The sequence below is a fragment of the Scyliorhinus torazame genome, chromosome 10, assembly GCF_047496885.1.
Source record: "Scyliorhinus torazame isolate Kashiwa2021f chromosome 10, sScyTor2.1, whole genome shotgun sequence".
Taxonomy (NCBI): domain Eukaryota; kingdom Metazoa; phylum Chordata; class Chondrichthyes; order Carcharhiniformes; family Scyliorhinidae; genus Scyliorhinus; species Scyliorhinus torazame.
The window spans coordinates 182,591,357-182,606,075 of record NC_092716.1 but is presented as its reverse complement, the minus strand read 5'-3'; the positions used below and the strand labels follow the sequence as shown (position 1 = coordinate 182,606,075).

The 14,719-nt window shown below is 49.3% G+C and overlaps 1 protein-coding gene across 5 annotated transcripts in view; it reads right to left on the bottom strand.

The window, feature by feature from the left end:
* The window catches only part of LOC140384409 (uncharacterized), a 149,325-nt gene that overhangs the window by 15,041 nt on the left and 119,565 nt on the right, over positions 1-14,719 (bottom strand). For all 5 annotated transcript variants that reach the window (XM_072466085.1, XM_072466086.1, XM_072466087.1 and 2 more), the window contains one exon: positions 9,825-9,935. In XM_072466085.1, the coding sequence (XP_072322186.1) occupies positions 9,825-9,935 (111 nt within the window). The remainder of the gene's footprint in view (positions 1-9,824; positions 9,936-14,719) is intronic.

Sequence of the window (14,719 nt, the reverse complement as noted above, 5' to 3'; positions counted from 1 at the left end):
GAAGGACAGATCCCGGAGTTGTCAGTCAGGGTGGAAGCGAGACCCCCGGAGATGGACTTCCTAGGGAAGACAAACAACCGGTCGTGAGGGGTCTCATTCGTGGCTGTGCAGAGGAGCGATCTAATGGAGTGGAGCGCGTCGGGGAGGACTTCCTGCCAGCGGGGAATCGGGAGACTTCTAGACCGAAGGGCAAGAAGGACGGCCTTCCATACCGTTGCATTCTCCCTCTCCACCTGCCCATTTCCCTGCGTGTTGTAGCTCGTAGTCCTGCTCGAGGCGATGCCCTTACTGAGCAGGTCCTGATGCAGCTCATCGCGCGTGAATGAGGTGCCCCGGTCACTGTGGATGTAAGCAGGGAAACCGAACAGGGTGAAGATGCTGTGCAGTGCCTTTATGACAGTGGCCAAGCTCATGTCGGGACATGGGATAGCGAAGGGGAAGCGGGAGTACTCGTCAATGACGGCCAGGAAGTATACGTTATGGTTGATGGAAGGGAGCGGCCCTTTGAAGTCGATGCTGAGGCGCTCAAAGGGCCGGGAGGCCTTTACCAGGTGGGCCTTGTCTGGCCGGTAGAAGTGCAGCTTGCACTCCGCACAGACTTGGCAATCCCTGGTCATGGCCCTGACCTCCTTAGTGGAGTAGGGCAGGTTGTGGGCTTTAATAAAGTGGATAAGCCGAGTGACCCCCGGGTGACAGAGGTCAATGTGGATAGCCCGAAGTCGGTCGTCTTGCGCGCTGGCGCATGTACCGCGGGACAGGGCATCGGGGGCTTGTTGAGCTCCCCAGGATGATACTTAATATCATAAGTATAGGTGGAGAGTTGGATTCTCCACCTCAAGATTTTGTCGGTTTTTACTTTGCTCCGTTGTGCTTTGTCGAACATAAAGGCAACTGACCGTTGGTTGGTGACAAGGGTGAACCCTCCTACCGGCCGCACAGCTTCCGTAATGGCTTGCGCTTCCTTCTCGACAGGAGTGTAGAATCCCGGAGGCGTGGAGGGTTCTAGAAAAGAAGGCTACTGGCCTGCCCACCTGGTTGAGGGTGGCGGCCAGGGCGACGTCTGACGCATCGCTCTCTACCTGGAAAGGGATGGACTTGTCCACCGTGTGCATCGCGGCTTTGGCAATATCTGCCTTGATGTCGCTGAAGGCCGCTCGGGCCTCAGCCGCCTGGGGGAATAGAGTGGCTTTGATAAGTGGGCGGGCTTTGTCCGCATAGTTCGGGACCCACTGGGCATGGTAGGAAAAGAGCCCCTGGCAGTGTTTGAGGGCCTTGAGGCTGTGGGGAAAGGGAAGTTCTATGAGGGGGCGCATACGGTCGGGTCGGGCCCAAGGACCCCAATCTCCACGACATAGCCGAGGATGGCTAGCCAGATTGTGCAGAAAACGCACTTCTCTTTGTTATATGTGAGGGTGAGGGATTGTGCGGCCTGGAGGAACCTCGAGGTTGGCGTCATGGTCCTGCTGATCATGGCCGCAGATGGTAACATTGTCCAAGTACGGGTATGTAGCCCGCAACCCGTACTGGTCCACCATTCGGTCCATCGTTCTCTGGAAAACCAAGACCCCATTAGTGACGCCAAACGGGACTCTGAGGAAGTGGAAGAGTCGGCCGGTTGCTTCAAAAGCAGTGTACATAGAACATAGAACATAGAACAATACAGCGCAGTACAGGCCCTTCGGCCCACGATGTTGCACCGAAACAAAAGCCATCTAACCTACACTATGCCATTATCATCCATATGTTTATCCAATAAACTTTTAAATGCCCTCAATGTTGGCGAGTTCACTACTGTAGCAGGTAGGGCATTCCACGGCCTCACTACTCTTTGCGTAAAGAACCTACCTCTGACCTCTGTCCTATATCTATTACCCCTCAGTTTAAAGTTATGTCCCCTCGTGCCAGCCATATCCATCCGCGGGAGAAGGCTCTCACTGTCCACCCTATCCAACCCCCTGATCATTTTGTATGCCTCTATTAAGTCTCCTCTTAACCTTCTTCTCTCCAACGAAAACAACCTCAAGTCCGTCAGCCTTTCCTCATAAGATTTTCCCTCCATACCAGGCAACATCCTGGTAAATCTCCTCTGCACCCGCTCCAAAGCCTCCACGTCCTTCCTATAATGCGGTGACCAGAACTGTACGCAATACTCCAAATGCGGCCGGACCAGAGTTCTGTACAGCTGCAACATGACCTCCCGACTCCGGAACTCAATCCCTCTACCAATAAAGGCCAACACTCCATAGGCCTTCTTCACAACCCTATCAACCTGGGTGGCAACTTTCAGGGATCTATGTACATGGACACCTAGATCCCTCTGCTCAGCCACACTTTCAAGAACTTTACCATTAGCCAAATATTCCGCATTCCTGTTATTCCTTCCAAAGTGAATCACCTCACACTTCTCTACATTAAACTCCATTTGCCACCTCTCAGCCCAGCTCTGCAGCTTATCTATATCCCTCTGTAACCTGCTACATCCTTCCACACTATCGACAACACCACCGACTTTAGTATCGTCTGCAAATTTACTCACCCACCCTTCTGCGCCTTCCTCTAGGTCATTGATAAAAATGACAAACAGCAACGGCCCCAGAACAGATCCTTGTGGTACTCCACTTGTGACTGTACTCCATTCTGAACATTTCCCATCAACCACCACCCTCTGTCTTTCAGCTAGCCAATTTCTGATCCACATCTCTAAATCACCCTCAATCCCCAGCCTCCGTATTTTTTGCAATAGCCTACCGTGGGGAACCTTATCAAACGCTTTGCTGAAATCCATATACACCACATCAACTGCTCTACCCTCGTCTACCTGTTCAGTCACCTTCTCAAAGAACTCAATAAGGTTTGTGAGGCATGACCTACCCTTCACAAAGCCATGCTGACTATCCCTGATCATATTATTCCTATCTAGATGATTATAAATCTTGTCCCTTATAATCCCCTCCAAGACTTTACCCACTACAGACGTGAGGCTCACCGGTCTATAGTTGCCGGGGTTGTCTCTGCTCCCCTTTTTGAACAAAGGGACCACATTTGCAGTCCTCCAGTCCTCTGGCACTATTCCTGTAGCCAATGATGACATAAAAATCAAAGCCAAAGGTCCAGCAATCTCTTCCCTGGCCTCCCATAGAATCCTAGGATAAATCCCATCAGGTCCCGGGGACCTATCTATTTTCAGCCTGTCCAGAATTGCCAACACCTCTTCCCTACGTACCTCAATGCCATCTATTCTATTAGCCTGGGGCTCAGCATTCTCCTCCACAACATTATCTTTTTCCTGAGTGAATACTGACGAAAAATATTCATTTAGTATCTCGCCTATCTCTTCAGACTCCACACACAATTTCCCATCCCTGTCCTTGACTGGTCCTACTCTTTCCCTAGTCATTCGCTTATTCCTGACATACCTATAGAAAGCTTTTGGGTTTTCCTTGATCCTTCCTGCCAAATACTTCTCATGTCCCCTCCTTGCTCGTCTTAGCTCTCTCTTTAGATCCTTCCTCGCTACCTTGTAACTATCCATCGCCCCAACCGAAACTTCACACTTCATCTTCACATAGGCCTTCTTCTTCCTCTTAACAAGAGATTCCACTTCCTTGGTAAACCACGGTTCCCTCGCTCGACGCCTTCCTCCCTGTCTGACCGGTACATACTTATCAAGAACACGCAGTAGCTGATCCTTGAACAAGCCCCACTTATCCAGTGTGCCCAACACTTGCAGCCTACTTCTCCACCTTATCCCCCCCCCAAGTCACGTCTAATGGCATCATAATTGCCCTTCCCCCAGCTATAACTCTTGCCCTGCGGTGTATACTTATCCCTTTCCATCATTAACGTAAACGTCACCGAATTGTGGTCACTGTCCCCAAAGTGCTCTCCTACCTCCAAATCCAACACCTGGCCTGGTTCATTACCCAAAACCAAATCCAACGTGGCCTCGCCTCTTGTTGGCCTGTCAACATATTGTTTCAGGAAACCCTCCTGCACACACTGTACAAAAAACGACCCATCTATTGTACTCGAACTATATCTTTTCCAGTCAATATTTGGAAAGTTAAAATCTCCCATAATAACTACCCTGTTACTTTCGCTCATATCCAGAATCATCTTCGCCATCCTTTCCTCTACATCCCTAGAACTATTAGGAGGCCTATAAAAATCTCCCAACAGGGTGACCTCTCCTTTCCTGTTTCTAACTTCAGCCCATACTACCTCGGCAGAAGAGTCCCCATCTAGCATCCTCTCCGCCACCGTAATACTGCTCTTGACTAGCAGCGCCACACCTCCCCCTCTTTTGCCTCCTTCTCGGAGCTTACTAAAACACCTAAACCCCGGAACCTGCAACATCCATTCCTGTCCCTGCTCTATCCATGTCTCCGAAATGGCCACAACATCGAAGTCCCAGGTACCAACCCACGCTGCCAGTTCCCCTACCTTGTTTCGTATACTCCTGGCATTGAAGTAGACACACTTCAAACCACCTACCTGAACGCTGGCCCCCTCCTGCGACGTCAAATCTGTGCTCCTGACCTCTATACTCTCATTCTCCCTTACCCTAAAACTACAATCCAGGTTCCCATGCCCCTGCTGCATTAGTTTAAACCCCCCCAAAGAGCACTAACAAATCTCCCCCCAGGATATTTGTGCCCCTCAGGTTCAGATGTAGACCATCCTGTCTGTAGAGGTCCCACCTTCCCCAGAAAGAGCCCCAGTTATCCAAAAATCTGAAACCCTCCCGCCTGCACCATCCCTGTAGCCACGTGTTTAAATGCTCTCTCTCCCTATTCCTCATCTCACTATCACGTGGCACGGGCAACAACCCAGAGATAACAACTCTGTTTGTTCTAGTTCTGAGCTTCCATCCTAGCTCCCTGAAAGCCTGCCTGACATCCTTGTCCCCTTTCCTACCTATGTCGTTGGTGCCAATGTGGACCACGACTTGGGGCTGCTCCCCCTCCCCCCTAAGGACCCGGAAAACACGATCCGAGACATCACGTACCCTTGCACCTGGGAGGCAACATACCAAACGTGAGTCTCTCACGCTCCCACAAAATCTCCTATCTGTGCCCCTGACTATAGAGTCCCCAATTACTAATGCTCTGCTCCTCTCCCCCCTTCCCTTCTGAGCAACAGGGACAGACTCCGTGCCAGAGGCCCGTACCCCATGGCTTACCCCTGGTAAGTCGTCCCCCCCACAAGTATCCAAAGCGGTATACTTGTTTCTCAGGGGAACGACCGCAGGGGATCCCTGCACTGACTGTTTTTTCCCAGTCCCTCTTACAGTTACCCACCTATCTCCAATCTTTGGTGTAACTAATTCCCTGAAGCTGCTATCTATGACCCCTTCTGCCTCCCGAATGATCCGAAGTTCTTCCAACTCCAGCTCCAGTTCCCTAACTCGGTCTTGGAGGAGCTGGAGATGGCAGCACTTCCTGCAGGTAAAATCAGCAGGGACACTAACTGCATCCCTCACCTCAAACATCCTGCAGGAGGAACATTGCACTCCCTTCCCTGCCATTCCTCTAACTTTCTACCAAGATCTGGCTAACAACTAAATTAAATTTTTATAAAAAATAATAATATAATAAAAATATGGTACTTACCTCAGACCAATGGGTTTTATTATTAGGTTAGAGGAGGAGGGCGGGTGGGAGACACTACACGTGTAGTGTCTCGGGTTTCCTCTCCACCAGAATTTATTGGTGAGGGTCTTCCCAGACGTCCGCGGGTCGACTTCCTGATCCCGCCTAAAAAACTAATTTAAAAAAAAAAGAAAAATTCTCAGCTCCTGCTGAAATTGACTAACCAGCCAGCTCCACTCCCGCCGAAATCGACTGGCCTGCCCCTGCAAAGAGAAGTGCTTTTAAAGGTTGACTTACCTCCCAGCAACCTCCTTCCGCAATGCTCCCGCTGAAATTGACTAACCAGCTGCTCTCACGCCACCGAAATCGACTGGCCTGCCCCTGCAAAGAGAAGTGCTTTTAAAGGTTGACTTACCTCCCAGCAACCTCCTTCCGCAATGCTCCCGCTGAAATTGACTAACCAGCTGCTCTCACGCCACCGAAATCGACTGGCCTGCCCCTGCAAAGAGAAGTGCTTTTAAAGGTTGACTTACCTCCCAGCAACCTCCTTCCGCAATGCTCCCGCTGAAATTGACTAACCAGCTGCTCTCACGCCACCGAAAGTGTAGTGGCGATCTTCCGGGCGGATTGGGAACTGGTGGTAGGCAGACTTCAGATCGACCGTGGAGAACATCCGGTACTGTGCGATCTGGTTGACCATCTCCACTATGCGGGGGAGGGGGTACGCATCAAGTTGCATGAACCGATTAATGGTCTGGCTATAGTCCACTACCAGCCGATTCTTCGCCCCGGTCCTGACAACCACCACTTGTGCTCTCCAGGGGCTGTTGCTGGCCGCGATGACCCCCTCCCTCAAGAGTCGCTGGACCTCGACTTGATAAAAATCAAGTCTTGTGCACTGTGCCGCCTACCCCAGGTGGTGACGGGCTTACAGTTGGTGTGAGGTTCGCGAAGAGCGAAGGGGGGGTGACCTTAAGGGTCGCGAGGCTACATACAGCGAGGGGGAGTAGGGGTCCGCCGAATTATAGGGTCAGGCTTCGGTGACTGCATTGGAAGTCAAGTCCAAGCAGTAGTGGGGCGCAGAAGTGAGGGAGGATGTACAGTTTAAAACGGGCATACTCAGCGCCCTGTGTCGCGAGGTTTGCAATACAGTGCTCCCGGATCTGCACTGAATGTGATCCGGAAGCGAGGGAGATTGTTTGGGACGCGGGGTAGATGTGGAGGGAGCAGCGCCTTACCTTGTCCGGGTGGACGAACCTCTCTGTGCTCCCGGAGTCGAAAAGACAGAGGGTCTCGTGCCCATTGACCCGGACAGCCATCATCGAGTTCTTCAGGTGTTTTGGCCGCAACTGGTCGAGGGTGACTGCACCGAGCTGCGGGTAGTCTGCATGGTTGGAGGTATCGGGGTCGCAAGATGGCGGCCCCCACGGGTCGCACGTGTCCGGCTGGGTCGGAGATGGCGACCAAGATGGCCGCCCCTGTCGGTCGCACGTGTCGGTTGGTGCTGAAGATGGCGGCCAATATGGCCAGCCCCACAGGTCGCACGTGTCGGCCTGGGTTAAAGATGGCGGCCCCCACGTGCTGCACGAGGCGGATGACGTGTCTGAAGGGGGCGGTACCGGCAGGCACACAGCCACATTGTGGGGTCTGTGGGCCTGTGAGTCCGTGGGTCGGGCCTGGTATGCTTTTGACTTCGGGGTTTTGGATCAGGCCAGACAGACTCTGGCGAAATGTCCCTTTTTGCTGCAGTCGCTGCATGTCGCGGTGCGGGCTGGGCAACGCTGTTGGGGTTGTTGGCCCTAACCGCAGAAGCAGCAAGGCGGTCCCCCGGGCTGAATGGGCAGCCGCGCGGCACAGGCCTGGGACGTAGTCGGGTCTGGTGAAGGCTGCATCTGTGGTGCCCACGAGGGGTTCGCTGGGTCTGCCGGGAACGCGCTGAGGCTCTGGTAGGCCACCGCTAACGAGGAGGCTAGCTTTACTGTGTCCTGTAGGTCAGTGGCCCCATTTTCTAGCAGCCGCTGTCGGATGTAGCCACGTAGGTGTCCCGGATCATCAGCTTCGTGTGCTCGTCGGCCTTCACATCCCTGTAGTTGCAGTCGCGGGCGAGTAGGGTCAGGCTCTCCAGATACTCGTCCAGCGATTCCCTGGCGCATTGTCGGCGGGTAGCGAGGAAGTGCCGCCCGAACACTTCGTTCACGGGCTTCACGAACTGTCTTTTTAGAATCGCAACCGCCGTGTCGTACGTGGCTGCATCCTGAATTGTACCCGAGATTCGGTGGCTCACGAGGAAGCGCAGCTTGAGGGCGTCGGAGGGAGGCATTGCAGAGGAGTCGAGGTAGGCCTCAAAACAGCGGAGCCAGTGGGAGAAGATTTCATGAGCTTCTGCTGCTTGTGCGTCGAGTTCCAATTTATCAGGCTTCAGAGCGGCTTCCATAGTGATGTCTTTGTATAATAAATTGATGTACCATTAATCCACTAGTAGATGATGAGAGCGAGAGAACATGGCTGTATGACACAAGACCTTGCCTGCCTGAGATCGCTGTAACAACTGAGCGCCACCCCCAGGCAGCCGGTCTATATACCGTCCGGGCGGCGGAGCCAGAGGCGGAGACCACCAGGGTACCAGCACACTACATGGAAAAGGGATCATATTATAGTACTCTACAGACAACTTATTCTGGTGAATACATTCACCACAGGTGCTAAAGCCAATGTGGGGTGGGGGGCGGGGGGGGGGGGGGGGGAGGGGAGGGGAAGGGCGGGGGGAGGAACAGGGGCGGGGGTGGGGATCATAGACCGATCCAGAGGACAACAAAATGTACATAGTTAATTAAATGAAGGACAAAGCAAACCTCTGTAAAATAAAGTACCTTAGCGCCGGCAAGAAAAATGTAATGTATATACACAGTAACTGCTTATAAATATGAGAAAAGCCAATAAAAAGAGTTTTAAAAAAGAGGTCCTATAGTATTAAAATCGGCTGAATCAGGAATAGGCCAAATGCTGCAGCAAGTCTAACAAAGAAGCCCCACCACAACTTACTGCCAGTAGCCCCAGCAATAAGACTGAGCCCTCTGCTGAGTTAATGATCTTCCTGAAGCACAGAATTATCTTCCTGAAGCACAATCAGGTAAGTTGCGACTGAGTCCTGCTTTCTTGACTTTTAAAATATTTCAGACTATTGATCTCAGCCAAGATATTTTACCCCATGGCAAATAAGAAGGATAGATTTTTCTGAATTAGATTAAAGTGAAATCCTCCAAGTGAAAACATTGTTCAATAATAAATTGCTTTATGTGGTGAACGTATTATGGTAATCATTCACCACTGTATTACATTGTACCACGCTGTTGCCCATATAGGCTCCACCTATGGACTATTGCACTGTACTACACTAATTGTATCATGTTGGTGCCCTTGTGGGCTCCACCCCTGGCTCCGCCCCCTTGAGGGGAGATATAAGAGCAGCTGCCCTGTAGGCGGCTCTCACTTGCAGAGCAGTCGCAGGCAGGCCCTGTTCTAGTTGATTAAAGTCTCTGTTCACTTCTATTCTCTGTCTCAGGTGAATTGACGGTCACATCACTTTGTACTGCAAAACAATTAGGCTTTAGTTTGCTTCGTGATACTTTACATATTCAACAGGAAAGCAGCATTAGGTTGCAATAGCAACCAGTATCTTAAGGATGGGTATGTGAAAATTTTGAGCTGACATAATTCTGACCAGTATACTGGAAGCACAGTGTCACTTTGCTCCAAGACAGTCTATATTGTTTGTGAAGTTCCAGATAAGCCAGCTCATTATGGGGTAGATTTTCAAGTTACAGAACTACCTGGAAGCAAAATGTCAAATGTGGGGTGGGACGACGGGAGCCGGAGGGTGGGTCCATGGTGGGGTGGCTGAGGGGGGATGGGGAGTGTCGTAGGATCGGGGCGGCATTTAAAATTGGTGTAAAGTCCAGCCTCAACAGGACATTCCTTGCCGAGGCCAAAAAAAAGGGCAGTGTTCGTTAAATAGCGATGTCTTTAGTGCCGAGAACCTTCCCGCTAACCACGCCCAAAACAGGACTTGCTTTTGTCCCATTAAATCGCACCCTTCATCTGCATGGACCCAAAGCGGAATTACCTTTTGCACCAGAATCGCGCCGTTCATCTTCATGCACAAAAGTAGAATATTAAAAACATTTTGTTTTAATATCACATGATTGTACTCACCCAAAACAAGTGGTATCTTACCGTGGATATCAATCTGTCAGATGTCCACCTCTGCAGCAGGTCGCCTATGTTGAGAAGAACAGCATTTGGGATGTGGGGAGCAGCCACGAACTGACCAGATTTGTGCATAACCTGAAGTAAAGATGTTGTAAAGAGTTGAAACACCCCCAGCTATCACATTTACTATCTCTTTATCACATTTAATTTGCCCAAAGTGGCCACTTTGAGCACTTAATGTAACCGTGAATGTTAGCACACAGAGTTGACTGATTATATCAGAATCTGATTCCGTCATGACCTGACGTGCATTTTGCGCCATAGGCCACTGGCTATGATCAAGGGCAGGAACTTTGCTGCTGATTTTAATCCATCCTTCCTAATTCTTATTGTCAAATCAGCATGAGATCTTGTTCGTCTTTTCCTGAGAAGCCAAAAGGTAAAACATCCACTCGCTGGGGAAATAGTGCTTAATTTTGCTGCTGGTATTAATGTGATACATCAAGAAACCGCACGATTATGAGTCTTGTTGGTGCCACATTGATATCTGTTTCTTGTAAACAAATTCAGTGCGAGCAGCAAAAATATGGTTACGATGTAAATGTCTGATCAAAGGGGAAAATCCGGGCAATTCTGGATTTGGTGATGTGTAATGAAGCAGATTTGATTAGGGATCTTAAGGTGAAGAACTCTTAGGGAGCAGTGACCACAATATGATAGAATTTACCCTGCAGTTTGAGAGGGAGAAGCTGGAGTCAGATAGAACGGTATTACAATTAAATAAAGGTAACTACAAAGACATGAGGGAGGAGTTGGCCAGAGTTGATTGGAAAAGGAGACTAGCAGGGAAGGCAGTGGAACATCAATGGCAGGAGTTTTGGGGGGTTATTCGGGAGGTACATCAGAAATTCATCCCAAGGAGGCGGAAACATGCTAAAGGCAGGACAAGGCATCCATGGTTGACGAGGGAAGTCAAGGACAGCATAAAAGCAAAACAAAAAGCATACAAAGTGGCAAGAATTAGTGGGAAACCAGAGTATTGGGAATCATTTAAAAGCGAGCAGAGGACAACTAAAAAAGCAATAAGGGGAGAGAAGATGAAAAATTAGTGCAAGTTAGCTTTCAATATATAAAAGGTAAGAGAGAGGCAAAAATAGACATTGGACCACTGGAAAACGTGGCTGGAGAAGTAATAATAGGAAACAAAGAAATGGCAGACAAACGGAATAGTTATTTTGCATCAGTCTTCACGGTGGAAGATACCAGTGGGATGCCAGAGCTCCAGGAGAATCAGGGGGCAGAGGTGAGTGCAGTGGCAATCACTAAGGAGAAGGTTATGGGGAAACTGAAAGGTCTGAAGGTGGATAAGTCACCTGGACCAGATGGTCGACACCCCAGGGTCCTAAAGGAGATAGCTGAGGAAATTGTCGAGGCATTGGTGGTGATCATTCAGGAATCACTGGAGGCAGGAAGGGTCCCAGAGGACTGGAAAGTGGCTAATGTAACACTGCTGTTTAATAAGGGAGGGAGGCAGAAGATGGGAACTTATAGGGCGGTTAGCCTGACTTCGGTCACTGGTAAGATTTTAGAGTCTGTTATTAAAGATGAGATCGCGAAGTACTTGGAAGTGCATGGAAAAAATGACTGAGTCAGCACGGCTTTGTCAAAGGGAGGCCGTGTCTGACAAATCTGTTTGAGTTCTTTGAGGTGGTAACAAGGAAGTTAGACAAAGGAGAACCACTGGACGTGGTTTATTTAGATTTCCAGAAGGCCTTTGACAAGGTGCACATAGGAGACTGTTAAATAAGTTAAGAGCCCATGGATCTGGAAGGAACTGAAGACACTGTTGCTAAGTTTGCAGATGATACAAAGACCTGTAGAGGGACAGGCAGTATTGAGGAAGCAAGGGGGTTGCAGAAGGATTTGGACAAGCTAGGAGAGTGGGCAATGAAGTGGCAAATGAAATACAATGTGTGAGGTTATGCACTTTGGAAGGATGAATCTAGGCATAGACTATTTTCTAAATAGGGAAATGCTTCGGAAACCAGAAGCAGAAAGGGACTTGGGAGGCCTTGTTCACGACTCTCTTCTAGGTTAATCTGCAGGTTCAGTCGGCAGTTAAGAAGGCAAATGCAATGTTAGCATTCATGTCGAGAGGGCTAGGATACAAGACCAGGGATGTACTTCTGAGGCTGTACAAGGCTCTGGTCAGACCCCATTTGGAGTATTGTGAGCAATTTTGGGCCCCGTATCTAAGGAAAGATATGCTGGTCTTGGAAAGGGTCCAGAGGAGGTTCACAAGAATGATCCCTGGGATGAAGATCTTGTCGTATGAGGAACGGTTGAGGACTCTGGGTCTGTACTCATTGGAGTTTAGAAGGATGAGGGGGGATCTAATTGAAACTTCTGGGATACTGCGAGGCCTGAATAGAGTGGACGTGGAGAGGATGCTTTCACTTGTGGGAAAAACTAGAACCAGAGGACACCATCTCAGACTAAAGGGACGATCCTTTAAAACAGAGATGAGGAGGAATTTCTTCAGCCAGAGGGTGGCGAATCTGTGGAACTCTTTGCCACAGAAGGCTGTGGAGGCCAAATCACTGAGTGTCTTTAAGATAGATATGTTCTTGATTATAAGGGGATCAGGGGTTATGGTGAGAAGGCAGGAGAATGGGGATGAGAAAATATCAGCCATGATTGAATGGCGGAGCAGACTCGATGGGCCGAGTGGCCTAATTCTTATCCTATGTCTTATGGTCTTAGAAAAAAATAGAATTCAGAACCTTAGGAAGGTGTAAGCAGTACTATTAATATATATATATTTTAAAATAAAGTTAGAGTACACAATTATTTTTTTTTCCAATTTAGGGGGAATTTAGCGTGGCCAATCCACCAAACCTGTGTAAATATATATGTGGTAGTAAAGGTGCTCCTTCTCCTGGCATGCAAGCAGCAACTTAAGCGGGAGAATCCAGTTAAGAAGGTCATGCAATGCTGGTCCGAGGCAACAGAAGAGCTCCTACGCCACTGCTTGGAGTTGGTGGACTGATCCATATTTAAGTACTCAGCGGCCAACCTAAACAAGTATGCCACCACCTCACAGACTTCATCAGCAAGTGTGTAGAAGACTGTGTGCCAAAGGTAGTACGTACGTTTCCCCAAATGGAAACCATGGTTTAATTGGGAGATTCACTCCCGACTGAAGGCCAGGTCTGAGGCGTTCAAGACAGGCAACCCTGACCTTTACAAGAAATTCAGGTATGATCTCTGAAAAGCCATCAGGGATGTCAGGAGACAATACTGACTAAGCTAGAGTCACAGACTGATGTTGATTGTGGAACGGCCTAAACAACATAACGGTAGACTATCTGGCAGCAACTCTCCCCTCCCCGATGAACTCAATGCATATCTACTGTCACAGCTTTCAAAGTCAGTTTGGCCTTCCTGAAAGTGAACTCTCGAAAAGTGACGGAGTCTGACTGGGTCCCTGGTCGTGTACTCAAATGCTGCGCGGACCAACTGGTGGATGTATTGGTGGACATCTTCAACCTCTCCCTGCTCCGTTCCAAGGTTCCCACCTGCTTCAAGAAGACCAGCATCATACCGATGCCAAAGAATAACTAGGCAACGTGCCTCAGCGACTTCCATCCAGTGGCCTTGACATCGATCATTATGAAATGCTTTGAACGGTTGGTCATGAGATACAGCAACTCCATACTCCCAGAATGCCTTGATCCACTGCAATTCGCACCGCCACAACCAGTCCGCAGCAGATACTGAGCATCTCGACAACAATCTAGACTCCTATTTATTGACTACAGCTCTGCCTTTATCACCATAATTCCACCCAAGCTCATATTAAATCTCCAAATTGTAGGACTTGGCTCCTCCCTCTGCAACGAGATCCTCGACTTCCTGGCCCTTAGAGCACAATCAGGAAGGATAAACAACAACACCTCCGACTATCAGTGACGGTGATGTACTGAGCGGACACACATTAGGTGGCTCCCTTCCCAACCAGAACAAATAAAAAGCCACTTTTAGAGAATTTGGCCTGAAAAACCAACAGAAAACAACACCACCTCCTTGATAGTCCTCAATACCAGGGCCCCGCAAGGCTGCGTACTTAGACCCCTATACACACACGGCAAAATCTGGTTCCAACTCCATTTACAAGTTTGCTGATGACACGACTGTAGTGGGTCAAATCTTGAACAACAATGAGTCAAGAGCACAGGAGGGAGATATCCTAGTGGTATGGCGCAATGACAACAATATCTCCATCAACGTCAGCAAAATGACTTCAGGAAGCAAAGTATCGTACACACCCCTGTCTGCATCAATGGTGCTGAGGTGGTGATGGTTGACAGCTTGAAATTCCTAGGTGTGCACATCACCATCTTCCTGTCCTGGTCCACCCACGCCGATGCCACGACCAAGAAAGCATAACAGCGCCAATACTTCCTCAGGAAACTAAGGAAATTCAGCATGTCCACATTGACTCTTGCCAATTTTTACAGCACCACAGAAAGCACCCTATCTGGCTGCATCACAGCCTGGTATGGTAACTGCTCAACCCAAGACCATACAAAACTACAGAGATTTGAGAACACAGCCCAGTCCATCGCGCAAACCCGCCTCCCATCTATTGACTCTGTCTTCACCTCTTGCTACCTGGGGAAAGCGGGTAGCATAATTAAAGACCCCTCCCACCTTGGTTATTCTCTCTTCAAACTTCTTCCATCGGGCAGGAGATACAAAAATCTGAGAACACACCTTAACAGGTACAAAAACAGCTTCTTCCCTGCTGTTTCCAAACTCCTGAATGACTACCTTATGGACTGAACTGATATCTTCACACATGCCCACCCGTTGCCTGTGCCTATGTATTTACAATGTATGTCCTATGTTTTTTATCA